The following is a 20,796-nucleotide window of genomic DNA, read 5'->3' on the forward strand; positions in this document are numbered from 1 at the left end:
TTAAAAATAATTAAAAATATTCTTATAATCATCAAATCACTCACATATTTCAATAAACTTTCTTTACACACTCACCCTAAGATACTCTAATCCAAACATCCTAAACTTTCTTCACAATTTTTTCTTAAATCTATATAATACACCAAATCTATATAATACACCAATATTGCCTTGACACACAAACATGTAACAAATGATAAATGATGAACCTGACACAAGGAATGGTTCCTGTTCACAGCTCTGGCAAACTCTGTTCATCCTGTTCATGCATCATCATCACATTGGCTTGGGAATTTTTTCTGAATAATAAAACAATTCATCCTTTTCCTTAACTCATCAGGGTTTGCACCCACAATTTTGTCCACTGGAGCTCCTCCATTCATCAACAAAAAGGTAGGAATGGCTTTGATTTCCATCTTGGAACCAACTTCCTAGATACAGCCACACAATTCACATAGCAGCACAACACAAAAGTTGGTCAAGACATTATCTTACACTCAACAATTATTGTGCATTACAATTTGTCTCTTCAAACCCTCCAAAAAAATTAATTAAGTAGGATATTATAAGCCACCAATTGATATCATTAGCAAAGTCACACTAAAGATGTTGATGACCAATAATGCCATTATTATAAGCTAAAAGGCATGGAACCTAATTTTAATATATTATGTGTACTGACATAAACACAGCACACATGACCTCAAAGTTGAACAGTCTCATCCACCACAGCTCGTCCACTCATCAAAACAAAGGCTTTGATTTCCAACTTGGAGGCAACTTCTCAGATAAACAAAATGCACTCAACAGTAAACAAAAACTGTTATGAGAACTATGAATACAGATGATAGATACTCAGGAATCCTGCATAGAGTTTGTCCTTTCAAACTATCCACATGTAGGTATAACAAAAGATATAACCTATTATAGGTCACTTTTTTTAAAACATCACCAAAGTCACACTATTCATTGTTACGACCTCACTTATGTTAAGATCACATCACTTTGGTTAATGAAACTTTTTGTCTTTAAAAAACACTTATATGGTTAAAGAAGGAAGTTATATATAAATTATTATTAACCTTAATTGAATATAAACAGCATTCAATTGAACTAACAAGTTTTTTTTTTCTTTTTCTGGAGAATATAGATTAGAAATTTGGCTCTAGTGATTCTCTGCATTAGGAAATAGTTTTTGTGAATAACCCTGTACAATATTCACTATAGACAATAGTTAGCATTGCATGTTCTGCCAATTACAAGAACTGACATGGAAATTGTTGAATTGAAAATCTGGGAGATGTGGTGGCATATGGAGTAAATAGTTTTATATAAACACCAAATCAGGAAGGAAGAGCTTTCCCTCTATAGGTTATACACAAAATTTACCTTGACCTCATCAACATCCACATCAAGAAAGAGAACATTTTGATAGGTGGAAGCCAGTTCTTGAAAGAAAGGATTCATAGCTATAGAGGGTGAGCACCAATAAGCAGAAAAATGAACCATAACCTGCAAAGTAGTTGTAGGAAGCATGAGAGAGCTATGAATAGACCTTTACTACACATCAGAACATTCACCCTTGGTGCTAATTGAAGCAGAGTCCTTAACCAACCAATTGTAGTGATTAGAAATGTAAACAGATTAATAACTATATGAATCTCCAGAAACAAATGAGACTCACAGGGAACCCTTTATTGGTAGCATCAGTGATGTGGTGTTCCCATGATTTTCTTGAGTCAATTTTCACAACCTTAGATATTTTTAGCTGTTTTTGGCCTTTCATTTCCTTCTTCTGCCGCTGCTTCTTCAAAATGTTGATTTATATATATGTAATACTCTGAGAAAATAGCAGCATTGATGTTTCTCTCTCTCTCTCTCTCTTGAAGAGTATATTTGTTGAATTTTGATTTATATATAATACAGAATATAACCAATATAACATGATTCACACTTCCACAGATTCTCACATACAAAAGATTAGATTTTAATTAAATTGTTGGAGATAACACCTGAACTAAGTAAGCCACTTTCCCTACATAAATAAAGACAAATTTCATTTTTTCTAATTAGTTTTACAAGATAAGTCAAATTTAAAATCACTTTTTAATATAAAGATATTAATTTTATAGTGATTTTTTTACTTGAAAAATCATAAACAGAAACAAAAAATTTAGAGGATAAAAACAATATATATATATATATATATATTTAGAGTTAATATATATTGTACATACTTAATAATAGAAATGTTTGACCAATAAAATATATTACAAATCGCACTTATGAATTTGAAATAAAAATAACAAATTTAATTGGGTTTGTTTAGTAAATAAAATTTTAAAAAAATGAATTAGTTTCCCATAAAAAATTATAATGAATATATATATATATATATATATATATTTTAAGATTTTTAAAAATATATTTTAATTCCTCTAAATTGAAAATATATATATTCAGGAAAACTTATTGAAACAATTGTTATTCTATTAGATGAATACGCAGCCAAACTTGATGATGTGTGAATGCTACTTTTGACGTGTATGATTTGTTTGTTGGTTTCTTGGTTGCATATTATTTCATGATGATTATCATGAATAAACCTTATCTCTCTAATTGCTCAAACTAATGATTATGGTTAAGCTTATCAGATAATTAAGTATTCTGTTACTTAATTTGCACGTCATAGCACTACCAAAAAATTTTCTTTCATGCAATTACAATTTAAGCATGTTCGAAAAGTTTTTTTTTTCAGAAAGACTCCTTAAAAATATTTAAATAATTTTTTCATAAAGTAAAATTTGTTTTTCATTTCGTGAGAATAGATAAATAAAATTCTTTAACGAGTAACGAATTTATAATCTTCTAACAAAGTGCTGGAATATCTTAATAGATATAATAATTGATCCAATTTATTATAACCACATTTAAGTATCCGTAATTCAATCTTCATATAGTCTATGTCTTTGAAATAACAATTCTTTGGAAATTTCTTTGTATATAGAAAGGAACTTTGTGCTTTGATAGAATATCGTGTGATGAAATTATATCTGATTATCCAACACTCGTCCAAATTTGTCTAAGTCAGAAGCCTTCCAGAGAAACTTGTCCAAGCAAACTCAATGTCGTCTAGGCGAGCCTAATCATGCCGAGGTGAGAAGTCACTTAACCCAAATCCAACTAGGTTAAATATGAGGTGTGAGACACAACCCTAAACATATTTGGGAGAATAGAAGGTGATAGAAAACCCTAAAGGAGACAACCATTCAGGAGAAATATCCTTGATCTTTTTTTTCTTGCTTTCCATGCTTGTAATGAATGACCAACATGAGTGGCTAATTCTACCATTTGGGATTGAGTGTAATTTGTTCAAACTCTTATGTATTGTGGTGATATTTAAATATAATATTATGTTCTTGATTGATGATTCGTATTGTCATTTTATTCTTAAGGCTTGTTTACCATGATTTTGATTCTTAGATTTGACTAAAAAATACTTCTAAGTTTTTGACGTAAATGATAATGCTTAACATATTTGAATGATATGAATAGATTTGAAATGTTAATTGCTATCAACATTTAATTGTAAGGATAATGAGTTTTTACAAATATGCAAGGAATCGATATTTAGAAGACTATCTTAATAATTTTATATGCGAGAAATTGATATGAATGAATTTTATATGGGCATCAATATCAATCAAAGGATAGAATATTATTATGCTTTTCAAAATACAAAAGAGTGATAAGGATGAACCCCAATCCCATTTTTTCCAGTTGAATCAACAACTCTTTACTTTGCTTTATTTACAATTCTTGCAATCATACACAACAAACATCCTACAAACTTTTAATTATTTGTTTCTATTTAGTGAATATTTTATTTGAGAATTCAATTGTTCCTTGTGGGTTCAATATGCATCCTTAGGAACAAATTATTTCTTCTGACATGATACACTTGCCTTAAAATAGTCATCACACTGTTGCATTTGTTGGGATATGACTTGAGGTCATCTGACCACAATTATACTAACATCTCTTTAGCGTTAAACATGTATATGCTAGAATCATTTCAATTTGTTAGCAAAATGAAAGCTATAAAATTTGATGCTTATCGGTACGCTTGCCAAGAAGAGATTTAATAAATCACACCAACAAGAGTCAAGTCTATACTAATGCATTGTTGAAATTTGGCATTATTTCTCATGTGCAAAATCATCCACAATGAGAAGGTAATAACAACAAGTCTAATGTGCCTGATAAGAGAACTACCAGGGGATTTGAGAAATGCAACCAAGCCCATGCCTAAAAGGTTAGTGATATATGAAAAAAAATATTATAAAGCAATGACCAAACCAAATAAAAGTAACAAGTCTAATGTGCCAAACCAAATAAAAGTAACAAGTCTAATGTGCCTGATAAGAGAACTACCAAAGAATTTGAGAAATGCAACCAAGCCCATGCCTAAAAGGTTAGTGATATATGGAAAAAACATTATAAAGCAATGACCAAACCAAATAAAAGTAACAACACAATAGTTAAAAAATGATGATTAATGCTTTCGTCCTACTCCCTACACAGAATACACATAGAACATATAACAACACCTATTTTTTTGCCTCAATAACTTTAGGGAGTCGTCTATGAAGAATCTTCCAAAGCACAAATGACTTAGAAGGAGGAATGGAACAAGACCAAACTAACTTTCCATAGTAAAATTTACCTAGAGATAAAGATTAGTGGGTAATAATGAATTTATCTACAGATTCAGATTCTTTGATAATATTTTGTAGTTAATGCTAAATTTATTTACGAATTTAGATCCGTGGGTAATATATTTAGATTTAAATTTATCTACAGATTCAGATTCATGGGTAATAATCTGTCGGTAAATTTTTTTTATAGTGATTGTTTGCAAATTACTTCAATGTTATTTATTGGAATAAATGTAATGTATTTATTGAGAGTGAAATTATTTTAGTAATTTTGTATAAAAAGATATATATATATATATATATATATATATATATATATTTATTGATATTCTTAATCTATGGTAAAACGCAATACCGTGAATTTAAATAGGGAGAATTAAGTGTGAATGAAAAATTCATAATCGAAAAGGGAGATCTATTGAAGATGGTTAACTAGATTGTTGGATAAAGATTAATTATTACAAAATTAAAATATAGTCAAAGAAAAACAATTCAATTAAAAGGAAGAGTAAATTAGACACACGTAAACAATTCAATTAAAAGAGAAAAAGAAGATAAGATTGAGAAAAAGGTGACAAAATGTATATTAAGTAGCTAATTAAGAAGAGAGGAAAACTGAGTACTTGGGATGAAAATGGATTTTGTGGTAAATAATTTTTCTGAGTCTTTAGTCTTTAACTAAATAAGTAGTACCTACCCGGTAGGAACAAAGTATCATCATGTGTATAAGTATTGAGAAATAGTGTTTTGTTATTCAACATAAGAGACACCATTTTTAATCATATATTAATAAAAATTTCAACAAATGAGATTAGTAGCAAGATATTTATTAGCTTTAACATGATCTGTTTATCAGCATGCACCGCATCTCCATCTGGATTTGGTGCTCCCAGACCTTCCACATTCAGTATGTGATGCACAATCTGGAACAACAAACTAACAAAAAGAAGGAAAAACAAACCTTCCGTATCTTTTTAAATTTGTTCTCCTATAATCTTTTTAACAAAAACTACAAATCTTCGCCTACAATCTTTTTGGTAAATTCTTTCGTGACATATAACTACCCAAATCTTCCACAGAGTTCAAGAGACTTACTGAGTTATTGTGATAACTATTATATTAACTTTTTCATTTTTTTACTAGTTTCACAGGAGACTTTGATGAATATCTACTAACACTAACAAGAATAACACTAGTATTGTAAAAGAAAAAGAAAAGTTTTTGTATCAAATGTAGTCTTGTGTGAAAAACATAATTTTGGCTTTTTAGGAAGAACTCTGAAGACTGGTTCTTTAATAAAAAAAAACTAAGCATTGTGTAATGTTTTTTAGATAACATAGCTTTTATTTTGTGTGAAATTTTGTTATTTTTAGTGCTTTGATTGGTTTTCCCACACTACTAAACGAAACTGCATTATTTTAGATATGTTTGAGTTCTAGTTAAAAAATTCAAAATCTGTTTTTATCTTTCATTGAACATTGTGTTAATATGTTTGATAATTTTTCTTTACATCCAGTTATAATACTAAAAGTAAACCGGTGTAGTCACTGAAAGTGAGTTTATTTACTACTACTTTTCACTTTTGGAATATAAAATAAAATCTTTTGATATGCTTTGTAATCAAACTAGTATTCCATTTCCACTGTCAAACAACTCCCTTTCCAATTTGTATAAGAAAAATGTTAGAAATAAATACATAACATTAAGCAGAAAAACAATTTGAGCTGCTATAATGGGTTCTAAATGCATGCTTAGTAACTTTTTTTCTTCACTATACAAGCTATATGCCGCTGTTAGAATCAATCTCATTTTCATTTTATTGTGGTATTTCTCTCACACAGGCACTTGGTTGCCACAAATGGTTAAAAAAAATACACATCTTTGAAGATTAGAAATAGCTCAAGCGAGACTCTATGGTACGTCCATTAGTTTGACGCCTAGGTGTTCCAATCTCACAAGCATTGACTCTTGATGCAAACCTGAGTGAGCATAGTGACTCACCAACTGAAGAAGGATCAGGTGAAATGTTCACAAACATTAGTGTCTTGGAGTCTCCACCTAGACATGGCTGTTCATCCATCATGTTAAAGACATTATTGTTAGATCATATCAAATCATTCAAGGTCAGCAACAAAGAAATCATCAATATTGTCGACTGAAATTTAGAAGAGTTTAATTGTCATGCACATTTTTAACTTTCAATATAAAAATTTATACTATCAACCAATCAGAAATCATCCCAGAGAAGACTTTGAAGACTGCTATTATAAAAGTTAACAAACTTCCAATACATGATGATATATGATTAAATGACAGTGTAAGAACTGTTTTCATTTGTTACATTTTGATTAAGTTCTTCAAAAAGGGCATGTGAAAGAACTATAATGCATTACCTGAAGCAGATATGTAAGCTTTGAGTTTCTGAATGGAACATGGTCCTCCTTCTTGGCTAAGGCGAATATAACATCACTCAATGATGATAAACTTTTGTTGATTGCCTGATTACAAATCAAAGAGTTTAAACCATTTTGAATCAAATGAGCACAAGAGAAAGTGAAAAGCACCATGGTGTTACATACTTGAGTTTCTTTCAACCGGTCCCCAGTTGATCCACTCTTCGAAAGACGCTCGCTACCAGCAAGATCAATGAGATTCAGAACACCTTGTACTTGTTGGTCAGTGCTCTGGAAGAAACACAAAACAGGTTGCATTGTGATTCAAGTCAGTGTGTCTATCAATGGTTGACATATATAGAACATGGTTGTCATAAGAGAAACATCTATACCTCATTTACACCGTATATTCGAAGAGTGAATACAAAATGACTTCTTGATGATTGTTCATTCATCTGGGTTTTTCCCACAGATCTAAAAGGAGACAACCAGAAAAAAACACCAATACAGTTAAGTTGGACATAAAAAAAGCTAAGTGCTGTGCTATGTTGTGTTGTGTCCTGACTACTAAGAAAAACTAAATCAACATTTTGTTGCACTGAAATTATGTCAAATTATGTTATACAAACCAACCGCTCATTTTCTTAATCCTATTCAAAGCTATATAATGATATTTTCTTAATACATCAAGAAGTGTAGGAATACGATTTTAGTCACGAAATAAAAAAATGGAAATCTCATTTGTTGTGTCTTGTTGAGGTAATCATAATAAATAATTTGTTACACCTAACAATGCATAATGGAATAAACTCTGTAAATCTGTTACCTGCTATTTGCAGCTTGATTTAAAAGAAATGCAACCTCTTTAGCACTTTGTACATCCACCAGTGTAAGATCTGAAACTTGTGTATTTCCATTTGCATCGTGTTTGATTGTATATTGCTTTCCAGGAGTACCATTTTCCACGCGTGTTGTTGTAGATATCAGATCTCGAATTGTTTCATTGTATATTTCCAACATTGACACCTGCAAATTTTGCAAGCCACACCTTATCATCATCATCATCATCATCAATTCAGCAACTTGTTTAAAATTTATACTCATTGCAGTGATGTGTGAAATTAAGAAAGGCAAATATTCTACCTTACCTGCATTTCATATTTCCATCCTTGAGGTTGCTGAGACTGCTTTGTTTGAAATATTTGTTCTAATGAACGAGGTATCAAGCCCTTTTCCTCTGGATGTCCTGGCCTTCCCATCATTGTATAGGTTTTCCCTGAACCTGTCTGACCATAGGCAAATATGCAAACCTGAAAAGGAAAAATATCATCATATTGCTATACATGCATGTATAAAAAGCATACATATTGATTTACAAACGAGTATGCAAGAAAAGCAACATCCAACACCAAATCTAACAGATCACATGTGTCTACAGTACAGATAAGTCAGAACCATAGAATCACAAGGCAAAGAAGGGTAAATATGCTATACAAAATAAAAGAGAAAATAAAAAATAAAGGCTTTTAGAATTATGTTCTTCCAAAATTGACTAGTAACTATGTGAGGGTTCATATATTGAAGAGACACCAGAAGAACTTTAAAACTACCTTATAACCATCGAGAGCACTTTGTACAAGCTGTGAAATTTCTACAAAAACTTCTTCTTGTGATGCCTCTGGTGTAAAAACTTTATCAAATGTAAAAGCATGCTTTTGGCCTAAGAACAAAAAAAGCGCAACATGAGTTGACATTCTGGCAACATAATCCAATTCAACCAAGAAGAATAAAAGTAGTTTCAAATACATCATCACAACAGATATACCATTTTGGGCTAGGTCAATGGCTCTTCCAGAAGTTTCCATTGATGTTGGATAACTGAAAATCTTGCCTTCTGTACTACAACTTTCATCAGCTAATAAAGGCCTCACTCGACAGAATACACGAATGTTCCCTTTTAACTCCTGTAAAATGGAGATTATTAAGGTGTTGACTTTTTTTTTATTATTACCCACAAATTTTTTGATTCAGTCAATTACCAAAATGGTATTATGCAATTTTTTCCGAAGCCTCTCCCCTTCTATAAGTTTATATTCTGCATCCGCCAAACGTCTTTGTAACTCATTTACAAACTTCCGTTGTCCTTCAAATTCTGTCCTTGTCTCATATACAGATATATCAGACACCTAACAAGGAACAAACACAGTATATTAGACTGATACACACCATGATCACTTGAGCTTAAACAAGGACAATGCATAATAAAATCATTCTACCTTAGATTAAAATTAATATTTTTCTTAATATAAGAATAATGGCACGGATGATCAAACTCTTGATGACTTGACCATAAAGTTTCTGTATAAGGTAAAATTATAGTATATATAAGGAATGCAAACCTCACCTTACAAGTTGGATTTGTTAGGTTGAGTTAGACTTAAATTCCACTTTTTTAAGAAGTTCAAATATACCATATCAAGGACCAACTCTCCTAAAAGCTTAAACTATTATGTAATGAATGATTCTGGTCTATATATTTAAGAATATATCAAATGGCTTTACACCAAATACTTATATATACACCTTTGAAAAAAAAAGTCTTGATTACCTCCAGTTTCTTCTCAGCATTTGCTAGCCGTTCTTCCAATGCCTTTATCTGATTATTTTTCAAAGCACATTTTACCTGGGCAGGAAACTCATCTTCTCATGACTCAAAAATAACAAATGACTTCCTATTTGATTAAATAAATGGGGTATAAGCACCAACCTCCAGGTCATTCGCTTTTAATGTTAAGCTGTCCAATTCAGTGGAGGACAGTTTTGTAGATTCTTTAATTTTCTGTAATTCAGAACTTAAAGTTTGTACTTGAGATAATTGCCGATCTCTCTCATCTCTTACTTGCTGCAACTCTCCCCTAAGAGAAGAAACTTCTGTAGTCAAGACATCCTTCTGTTTTATGGCCTCTTCTTGAGAAGACTAAGAAAAGAACCAAGAAAACTGGGTAATATATCAGTAGCATGACAAGTAAGAAACTAAGATAGAACTAAAAAGACAGAAAATCAAGTTCAATAACTATGGTTATCGAAAATTTCGTGAAAGATAGTTATGATAAATCCAATGCCTAAAATTAATATAAATAAAATATTACATCAGCTCTTAAAGCTCTGCAATGAACTAAGCAAATGTACATTATGTTAATCAATATAGTATACAAGGATTCATCTAATCTTCCCCAATTGACACTAAAAAACGAATAAATCGTAATATTCTCCCCAATCATCTATTCATATCTGCAAATATTGCTACATCCACATTTTAGTGCTCATCACAAGGCTTTTTAATGTTTCTACAAAGATAGAAAGTTATATGTATGCGTGTGTGTAAATGTACGCGTGTGTGTATATATGTATGTGTGTGTATATGTAGTTTACTTAAATTCTTAATTGAAACAGTTTCGTGTGAAATGAAACTCACAACTGATACAGTAAGTTGACCCCTTAACATGGTGATGTTCTCCACTACATTAGCCTTCTCTTTCTCTACGCGTTTAAGCTCATCTTCAACTGATGAAAGCTCAGAATGAAGTTTTCCATTGTACTGTTGCAAGCTTGTTATGTAATCCTGTAACCGCTTATACATTTCATTTAGCGATGCTATCTGCAGAAATTCACAGATTGGCATTTATTTATCAGCATAATTCACACAATGATTGAAAAAGAAAATGAGAAGTAGAAAGTAACGAAAAAATTCATTGAATCGGAATTTAGAGTTGTTGTTTTACCTTCTGATTTGCACTTTGGATTTCTCGTTGGGCTCTTCCAAGGTCCTCTGACAGAGTACTATGTGACCTCTCAATGTCAAGCCTAGCCTCTCTCTCTTTAGTAAGAGATTCCACTGCAGCCTTGCATTTACAAAGATAATAAAAAGTTTAGAGTTTATGCTAAAGATTTCCTTTCACTATTTTTGTTTTCAAGTTTTTAAAATCCAATTCACCAAAACATCTCTCTTACCGTTTTTTCCGTTTCTTCCTTTATCAGTTTTTCTTGCAAAGAAGTGCAATTCCTTCTCATTTCCGTAATGATTGAATTTAATTCTTCCTCCTTGATTTTAAGCAGCAACTCTATGATTCAAAGCATTTGAATTGTCAAAATCAACAAGGGTGTTTCATAATTGAATGGGGAGAAAATTGAAAACTAATCTTACCAATTTCTATGCATTTTTGCTGGGTCAATTCCAGCGAATTCTTTAACTTTTCATGCTCTAGTGAGTAGTACATTTCCAGGTCTTGGAACCATCTGATACAAACCTTAAGCCTTTTTATGTAATCAACCATGTTTTCACATCTTTCCTAAAAATATAAGAGTTTGACATTAATATATGAGTAATCAAACAATAATTGAAGTACCACTTTGTACCATGTAAATCAAACAACACTTAAAGCCATTGACCCTTCACACTTGATCACAAATCCAAATATCAGAACAAGCAACACAGACGACAATTAAAATTCCAAATTTCAATAGACCTTATAATTAAATCTGTCCTTCCTCTTGGCTCTCTCATTTAGCAATGCTTCCACGTCCTCTCTTGTGAACTCTATGGCACCATAATCCGATCCAGCATTGCTTGGAGGAGCGCTACTGGGGCCAAGATCGTGGCCACCGCCATTGACAACTGTGAAAGCTTGCCTTGTTCTTCCATTAATTGGAGTGCCCACCATTTTCTCAGCTCCAACTCTTTGCTCTATGTTGTCTATAAGGAGCACATCACCCTCAAAATTCTGAAACCTCAGCATGAAAAAAGACAATATTTTTAAGCATGGTGATGCAACGAAATTGAAGAACAAGAGCAACCCATGATTTAAACTGAGGTGGAGATTGGAAATACGATTAAAGAAATGCGAAGAAGAAAAAGGGTACCTTTGAAGGAGGTGGAGGTGTGGATGTGAGTGATAGTGGAGGCCGGTTCTGGTATTTGGTGACCATTTTGAAGCACAAGCACTTAGTTAGAGAGGTATATGTGAGAGAGAGTGTGACTAGTGTGGGGCCATGGATTGTTTTGAAAGATAACAAATACAAATATATCAAAAACTCTTGCTTTAGCAGGCAGGAAGATTGTTGATCCACAAACACAAAGAAGAGAGAGAAATGAAAGAGTGCGAGAGAAGAAAGTAAAAGAAAAAATATGAAACAAAGTGAAACTTTTATCATGTGTTTCTTAATGCTTCTGCTTTAGATGATGATAGATTACATTTGTTTGGTACTGTGATGAGTGAGTTCGAGTTAGTTTAGATTTCACCGTCTTCTTTTGAACGATCAAAATTAGCATAAACTCTCTGATTACAGAAAATTTTCAGTTTTGAATTTTGTTCTAAAATAGACTCATTTCTTGTTGTGCATATTCAGATGAGTTTATATAGGTGTATCAGAATGTACATTTTGGTTATTTCAAGAAGTTGTGTGAGCAAGTTCCAAAGGATGGTAGCATGTTTTATATAATAATAATTTGAGGATATTTATTAAATTTGAACTTTGTTCTATCGGGTTCACTTGTAGTAAGCTTCTTGTATATAAGTAGTTTAGTCTCCTTTCTGATTATTATTGCCTTTTATCTTCACAAGAATCACAATCATAATATTCATCATTATAAAATTTATTGAAGCTTTAAAAATATTGAAATTGAAAATATCAAACTTTGTCTTAGTCCGATTTTTTTTTTATTATTATTATTTCGATATGATAAATAATCTCGCATAGAAGTCAAAAAAAGATAATTTAATTACTTTTTTTTTCTAATTTTTTGGATATGTTTTAAAGATAGAAATTGGTTTTGAGCTTAAAAAACTAACAATACCTTGAATGTAGTAATTGGCCTAATTGGTGTCATTAGTAAGAATCGATAATAAATTTTAAAGATGAAGACTCATTCTCTAAGTCTCGGTTACTTCCTCACTTAATCCTCCCAATTTTCAATTGCGTATTAAGGATAATAATTTTAGAAGTAATGTTTTTAAATATAAACACTCTAATAAAATGAGATAAAAAAAAAATTATGGGACAAATTATAGATAAAATAACATTAAAAAAATAAATACCGATCTCTATTTATGGGACAAATTATAGATAAAATAACATTAAAGAAATAAATACCGATCCTTTATAGAGAATTTATTCCCTTTCTCTCTTTTACTAATATATTTTTGCTTTACTTCTATTCACTAATATCATAAACATCAATTTGACAAGATATCTAATTATGGAATATTAGTTAGCAACCACTTAGGCGTGAGATTCAAATGGAACTTAGATACTAATTATATAGTTTTGAGTTGTTGCATCTACTTCTTAAAATAACAAAGAGCAAATTGCAAATGCTGTGTAGTTATAAAATACCCGAATAAGTGTATAAACTATATATAAAACATTTTTCATAGTTTTATACCTAGCATAGTGATGAAATAGTATAAAAAATGCTAACAAAACGATTATTTATACTTCATTGTATATATGATATGTATGGGGGTGATGTACAAAATTGATAGTTTGGTGGAATCAAAGTTACCTTAAAGGATAAGAAATGAATGCTTTAACATGTAATTATTGAACTATGTGCTTCCTTAAATTAGAGCATCAATTCGTACAAAATGATATTACGATTTGCCAAACTACATTACACCCTAAATTAGTTTTCATAATATTTATTTAAATTTCATTGAAAATTGATAAAATTTAGAGATTCAAGTGTTGTTTGCTTAAAATTGACAATAAAAAAAAATTGTGATAGCCTAAAAAACCAAGTGAGTTTGTTTTTTTTCTTCACATATGCCATTAATATTTTGAAAATAAGAAGGAAGACTTTTACAAATAAACTTAAGCCAATACACAAGACAATGGTTGCCGAATATTTCATTTTAATCAAACTTCCCTAGCTATCTTCAAGGATATTCTTTTAGTAATGCAATCTTTAAGCATGATTATGCTATGTTTGTGAATTTAGATAAAAATGTTCAGTAAAAAAATTAGATAGATCCCCAAAATTATGTGTTATTCCCAAATCTCTAAGATTTCCACTTTAATATCTCTTACAAAATAAAATAAGATTTTTTTTTTATTATTCCTCCTCTTGCTACACAAGAATCCAACATTACTTCATCCAAATCCAAAACGTTTGCCAACCTGCTTAGAACTAAACAACTATTTTCTCTGTTGCTTTAGATTGAGGCAAAGAATTTTGCCTTTAATTTTCCAAGAAAAATTTGTACCCAACTTTCTGTGCCAGCTTAGTACTAGAATGGAATATACAGTGAAAGCACATCACATACCACCTCACATGCTATAAGTAGTTGGTGTTTCCATTCACTTCTTGGTACTCAGCAACATTCTTTGTCCTTTTCCTCTGACCCCTTTATCAGGCTTCTTCTTCAGCTATGCTTATGGAATTGACTCATCTTCTTCTCCATGCACTGCTTATTGACAGTGTTCAACTCATTATTTTCCATGTTAATGTTAAGTAGAATAAAGTTCAGCATTTTTTATGTCACAATCTCACATGATGCTCAGATCTTGCCCTTTAAAGGTAGCAATTCAGTGTCAGCTAAAGTTCCAAGGGATCAATCACACACCCTTTACTCTTTTCTTAGCATTAAGTCTACCATGTTAATTACTTGCTCTCTAATGTCTAAAAATTATACAAACATCATTAAATAAATTTTGGTTGAGAAATCATTAGTTTAAATATCATCATCTTAAATAAATAAAAAAATTAAATAAAATATAAGAAAGAAAACATACAAATTCATTATCTTAAAATTTTAAATAAGAGGTAATGGTTATCAAAATATGATGCTTTTAAATTTGAAAGAAAAAAACTTGATTTTTGTTTGTGAGAATTTATCCAAACATTAATTATTAGCTTCTCAATTATTGTTGGTTAAGTATGTAAGAATCACAAAGTTAGTAAGTTATTGACATGAAAACTATGAATTTACCAATTACAATTCTTGTCATGGTCACTTGGGTGTGTTTCACACAAATGTGTCGTAATATACAAATAAGAAGGGTTTCTTAATTTCAAACACAATTTAATTTTTAGTTCTTTCATAATGGTTGGAGTTGACCAATTCTTCTTAATTATATTATTTTTAAAGATGAATTGCACATTAGGTTAAAGATTCTACATCGATTAGTTATGGTATCAAAATATTTTGAATTTATTTTAAGGAGAGTTTTGTTGGACTTATCCGACCACTCATAAATATATAGTCTGGACACTGAAAGATATAATATATAAGTGAATGTAAAATTTTACTTTATAAATTAGTTTAATAAAATTAAATTAAACTTAAATTCACTTCTTAATACACTAACTTAATAAACTTAAATTAAATTTAAAATTCACTTATTAGTTAGTGAATATGACTAACTTATTCTTTTTAGTTTAATAATGCTGACAAATGAGAGAGACTAATGAATTGAGATGAAAACATAAAGGTGTTTTTTATGGCCTTAGACAAACACGTTGTTTCCAATAGTAAGTGACAAAGAAAATTTAGTTTATTTATCCACCGTCTTGGAAATGAAAACAGTTCTCAATTGTTTTTTAATTATCCTATTTGATGTGCCTGAAAATCCCGAGGAAGTGACTTAACGAAAAAAATAATAATTTGGCGAGTACTAAGCGAACCGTTACACTTGTTTTCGTTAATAACCGTTACGTATTTGAATTTTGATTAGATTAATCATTTGAAATCATGTCATAGGGAATCATTATGTAATTTTTAATTTAATAAATACTTATTTGAAATATTTGTAATAAAATATTAGCAAGAAAACTAAAAGAGAATATTCGTTTGGTTTCTTTATACTTATCATTTAAACTTTTTTTAAATTAAAAAATTAATAGTTTTTCTGATCTTAATAAAATAGTTATCATTTTTCAAGTCCCCGAGAAAATATAAGGCGTTATTCGTTCCAGACTCAAGTATAAATATTTAACTACATACCAATTAAAAATATTACATATTTTTGTAAAATATCCTTAATCATATTTATCAATAGTGATGTTAAAATCTGCACTTCAATATATTTTTAAAATAATATCATTAAACAGATCAAATTAGATAACATTTATTTATAATTGGATCAGTCAAACGTAAATACTTTTCATATTTAAGTTTGAAAGAAATAGTTATCAACGTATGTATGTAAATAGTTGGCACAAAACTATGAAAAAAATATTAAATGTCACTACCATATGTTAGCTGTGTTTTTTTTTCATTCTAAATGAGACTTTCTAGGTTTATTTTTTGTTGAAGCAAATAATATAAACTACACATTATATATTTATGCATTATAAATATGTAGGGGATGTAGCTCAGATGGTAGAGCGCTCGCTTAGCATGCGAGAGGTACGGGGATCGATACCCCGCATCTCCATTTTTTCTAACTTATTATATAATATAAGAACTTTTTTAATATTTTTTTTAAACTAAAACAAGTAATAACATTTGATTATATATTACATAAAAATGATCAAAATTATAGATAAGTAATGTTGCATTAAACTCTTAATTTAATCATGACCTTGGAGCACAAACCCATGTGAAGTGATATGCCGGTGAAATTTTTTTATTTGACTGTTTCCATATTTTAATTATTATTTTTTTAATTTTATTGTCTGGTTGTTATTATATTGTATCTTTGTATAAGGTTGATATATAAATAAATCAATCAAAGAAGATAATGGTTGGTTTGTTTTGTAGTAGGGGATGGCATGTGGATGTAGAGAATGAGTAAGAATAATAATAATTAGTGTAGAGATGGAGGCACGAGTTTGAGTTGGATGAGAATGTTCCATTACCTATGCCCATATGTTGAAACAACAAAACAAATATAGGGTGAATTATTGTAATAATATAGGGTAAGTAAATGATTGTAAATCGATAATAATATAGTTTCTAAAAAAACAAAAAAAAACGATTTAATATGTATAATATACGATAATTATATAATGTTGTTAAGTTTTATGAGATAATGTTGTAAATAAGTTATAATGTTTTCAAAATGAATTTAAATATTTAAATTGAATTCTTGAAAAATGTGGATATTAATTAGTTTTTAATTAAATTTTTTATCGAAATAATTTTAAAAAAAATTACATGCTATTTTGCATTAAATATAAAAAATTTATCTTCTTACGAAATATTAAATATACATAAATGACTTGAAGGTAAAAAAAATGAATTTTTCGATACTTATTTACATAAATTTTTTAATTAGAGACCTACGTTCTAATATAATTATTTTTAAAGATGAATTTAGATATTAAGTTATATTTGGTTATTATTTCAAGCCAGTCAATTATCATATTTAATATATTGTTTATTTTAAGATTTGTTTTATCTTTAAAAGATAATATAATTAAAAAAAATCATTTAAATTATCTTTAATCTTAACTCCTAAATTATATGAGAATATCAAATATATTAAAATAGTTATAATTATTATAATAAATTGTAAAATTCAAATAGGTTAACTAGTAAATATAGTTGTCATACCTAAAAATCCCACTTGTAAGGGTTAACATAAGAATCAAATACAAATCTATCTTTACATAGATCATCCTATAATATGTGCATCTAATTACTATTTCAACTGATTGGATTAAATTGCTCTTGATTTATGATGTGATGCATAATAATCTTGTTTGTTTTGATGCTTATAAAGTTTTAGAATTATTATTTTTTGAAATTGTCATGAGGCTTACATTCAAGAGAATCCAACAAATAAAAAAAAGGGGCCTATTATAATTGAGATTAGCAAGCATGTGATTATAGTTTTGGTGAGCAATGTGTTGTTTAAATGACAAGAACGCACTTTGTTCATTGCATTTTGTTTTCAGTTATGATTGTGTGAAACTGTTCTCACATGTAAATCTTTAATTGCAACAACAATTTTCTTCCATCCATGGGGCCTCTGTCATTATCTTGTCTCCAATGATTCTACGTTCCTCCATTAGTCATGTTGCCAACATTTACATGGACTTCGGTTATGAACTATTACCATTACTCAAGTGCTTTTTGTTCAGAAAATTCCGACAATTATTTACTAGTGAAAAATATGTAATTAATAATGTTTTTTTGACAATTGGCGAAAATCGTTGTCGAAAAATAGCAATAACAATTTCCTAATAAATTTTATTTTATTTTATAATAAGAGGGGAAATGATAGATTGTTTATATTGGTGTTATTATGTTAACTTATGATTAAACATGGAATCCTCGTTATATAGTTTTATATTGATACAAAATTTTATGGTTCTTTCATTATTTTTTTAGGCAAATATCATAATAAGAAAAAATAGTTTAACGAGATTTTTTTTTTTTGCATTATTTAAGGTTAAAATCTCTATTAAGTCATTTACTAAGGGTTACAATTTGTCCCGCTAAACTATCTTTGGGATTTGTAAAATACCATGAGTTTCAAAATTTTGATAAAATGACTTGTCGTTTGAAATAACCTCCAACCCCATTTTTCACCATCTCTAACCATCTTCCTGTCTTCTCTCTTTCACTGTAGACACACGACTCTCCAGCATAGGCTCAATGGCCGCCACCGACAGTCCTAGCAAGGAATCACAATTCAGCCAGACTTATGTTTATTATATATAAGGAGAAGGAATACTAAATAAGACACTATCTTCTTCTTACTAAAATATTGCTTCTTCCATCACCTTACTGCCCAACTTAGGTCACAAGCCACTATTACTTAGCTCGACAACAACTGATATTTATCCTTGCTTTATATATCCTAAATAATTGCATTATCTATTAGATGTGGACTTCAAAGTCATGTGTGTTTTTGACTAAAGATTGCAAGAACATATTGTGAGAATAAATTAACTTTATTACTTCTCACTTTCACAGTGAATTAATTATTAGATGATTTTAAAATAAAGGCCTTAATTTAAAATATTTCAAAATTATGAGAATTAAATATTAACAATTATAACTAAAACTTGCACATAAAATATACGTACATCAAAAGCTAAAACAAAATAAGTCTTCGAAGTATGAACTCGTAAAAAAAACCTAGGAATTGTATAAACCAACTACCATCAATCATAACAAATATGCAAACATTGTTGAAATACTCGTTATCCAAGATTAATTGTTGAAATACTTATTATTCAAGGTTATTTTGCTGAGATTTTAAAATAAATTTTTGAAACTTTAGAAAACTTATTTGTAATGTAAAGTTACACTTTCAAAATTTTAGAGAAATTAGTTATAAAATATATTAAAACTATGTAGTTTTTAATTATTTATTTATAAATAGATTTAATTATATATATTTATTGAAGTTTAAAAATCTGGAGTGTTTTATCGAGATTCTACAATAAATCTTTGGAATTTAATGAAGGTTTAAACAACCTACGTTATTTTGTTGAAATTTTAGAATAAACCTTTGAAACATAACAAAGGTTAAAAGGACTTTTGTTAATTTGCTGAGGTTTTAGAATAAATCTTTGGAATTTAACAAAGGTTAAAAAAATCTTCATTATTTTGTTGAGGTTTTAAAATAAATCTTTGGAATTTAACGAAGGTTAAAAAAACCTCTATTATTTTGGTGAGGTTTTAGAATAAACCTTTGGAATTTAATGAAGGTTAAAAATAACCCTGTTATTTTGCTGAGGTTTTAAAATAGACCTTTGTAATTTAACAAAGGTTAAAGAAACCTCTATTATTTTGCTGATGTTTTAAAATAAACCTTTGAAATTTAACGAAGATTAAAAAAGTCTCTGTTAATTAAATCAATTCGTAAAGTTATATTAACTTCCGTTAAAACCCTTTTTTTCTTGTAGTGTATATTGAGAAATATTAAATTAGAAGCATTTAATTTATGTTGTGTTCTTACCGGAAACATGCTCAAAGGATGTTTTGACAAGGATCTTTGTATTTGTTCCCAAATCTGTCTTCTACTGGTTTCTAGATAAAGGGAAGGTCCACCTGAAAAAACTTATTCAATGCTTAAGTAATTAAGAACACAATGATGGTAATATGTGCACAAAGTATGTGAGTTAAAAGTATATATTATGATAGATTGTACTTTTGGGAGAGTTTGTATTTATAGATATTTTTTATGGCGACCCTTGGGTTGACCGTATGATGACCATTTATGACTCAAATAGTCGCTCAACAATAAAACCTTTTTGAGTAGGCCGTTTTATTCATAATTGTCATTGATGGTAATTAGAGCTCGATTATGGAATATGCACAATCGCCTCGAGTTGTAGGTATTCTTGACTTTATGATGGGTAAGTACACAAGTCCCCCCAACATGGAAGCCGAGGTGACACTTTGGTGGGAAATTATTGAGGAATGAACGAGTTGACAAATATCCAAGCTCGCATTTGATGCTCGTAACCTAAGTGGTTATCGGGAGAGATGATTCTCTTAACAGGCTGGGTAGGCCATTCCTGATGTGAGTTGATTTTAGAATGGCACATTGTAGAGGTTTCACTTTTATTTAATTTTGAGATTAGCAATTATGGTGATAAACCCAAAGAAGATTCCCACTGGACACGAACTTAACCAAGTGGTTAAGTAAGTGTGAAGGTTCACTTCTAAAGGGCAAAGAGGAAAACACAAATATGGTGAAGATGATGATGATAACTTGCGAAAAAT

General features: G+C 29.7%; 2 protein-coding genes and 1 non-coding gene across 4 annotated transcripts; 1 reads left to right on the forward strand and 2 right to left on the reverse strand.

The window, feature by feature from the left end:
- LOC137810912 (thioredoxin-like protein CXXS1) lies at positions 1-1,908 on the reverse strand. Its single transcript, XM_068612410.2, has 3 exons — positions 1,685-1,908; positions 1,390-1,512; positions 1-431 (listed from the first exon to the last, which is right to left on the reverse strand). Exons 1-3 carry the CDS (start codon positions 1,784-1,786, stop codon positions 264-266), a joined length of 393 nt encoding a protein of 130 aa, XP_068468511.1. The 5' UTR covers positions 1,787-1,908; the 3' UTR covers positions 1-263.
- Positions 1,909-6,337: 4,429 nt separating this feature from the next.
- On the reverse strand, positions 6,338-12,385 carry LOC137827716 (kinesin-like protein KIN-14N). Of its 2 annotated transcripts, XM_068633997.2 has the most exons (17): positions 12,032-12,385; positions 11,638-11,892; positions 11,316-11,460; positions 11,123-11,232; positions 10,894-11,013; positions 10,587-10,769; positions 9,879-10,088; positions 9,720-9,794; positions 9,151-9,297; positions 8,937-9,075; positions 8,722-8,831; positions 8,260-8,421; positions 7,938-8,137; positions 7,504-7,585; positions 7,298-7,402; positions 7,112-7,216; positions 6,338-6,786 (listed from the first exon to the last, which is right to left on the reverse strand). In XM_068633997.2, exons 1-17 carry the CDS (start codon positions 12,320-12,322, stop codon positions 6,607-6,609), a joined length of 2,619 nt encoding a protein of 872 aa, XP_068490098.2. In that variant the 5' UTR covers positions 12,323-12,385; the 3' UTR covers positions 6,338-6,606. The 2 variants fall into 2 exon arrangements, with proteins under 2 accessions (XP_068490098.2, XP_090153689.1); XM_090297563.1 differs by having other exon boundaries at positions 8,722-9,075; positions 12,032-12,284.
- A 4,088-nt stretch (positions 12,386-16,473) lies between these two features.
- Positions 16,474-16,546, forward strand: TRNAA-AGC (transfer RNA alanine (anticodon AGC)). Its single transcript has one exon. It is a non-coding gene; the product is annotated as a tRNA-Ala (tRNA).
- Positions 16,547-20,796: the final 4,250 nt, after the last annotated feature.

The sequence above is a fragment of the Phaseolus vulgaris genome, chromosome 11 (genome assembly GCF_051622355.1).
Source record: "Phaseolus vulgaris cultivar YP4 chromosome 11, ASM5162235v1, whole genome shotgun sequence".
Classification (NCBI taxonomy): Eukaryota; Viridiplantae; Streptophyta; class Magnoliopsida; order Fabales; family Fabaceae; genus Phaseolus; species Phaseolus vulgaris.

What these genes read in the sequence shown, in the direction of transcription:
- LOC137810912 (XM_068612410.2), bottom strand. Translation starts at nt 1,786, where the DNA reads ATGAAAGGCCAAAAACAGCTAAAAATATCTAAGGTTGTGAAAATTGAC. An exon ending in CTACCAATAAAGGGTTCCCT is followed by an intron (nt 1,513 to 1,684) that starts GTGAGTCTCATT and finishes ACTACTTTGCAG; the next exon opens with GTTATGGTTCATTTTTCTGC. An exon ending in TGGATGTTGATGAGGTCAAG is followed by an intron (nt 432 to 1,389) that starts GTAAATTTTGTG and finishes GGCTGTATCTAG; the next exon opens with GAAGTTGGTTCCAAGATGGA.
- LOC137827716 (XM_068633997.2), bottom strand. Translation starts at nt 12,322, where the DNA reads ATGATAAAAGTTTCACTTTGTTTCATATTTTTTCTTTTACTTTCTTCT. An exon ending in ATGCTGAGAAGAAACTGGAG is followed by an intron (nt 9,298 to 9,719) that starts GTAATCAAGACT and finishes GTTCCTTGTTAG; the next exon opens with GTGTCTGATATATCTGTATA. An exon ending in CATTGACCTAGCCCAAAATG is followed by an intron (nt 8,832 to 8,936) that starts GTATATCTGTTG and finishes TTTTGTTCTTAG; the next exon opens with GCCAAAAGCATGCTTTTACA.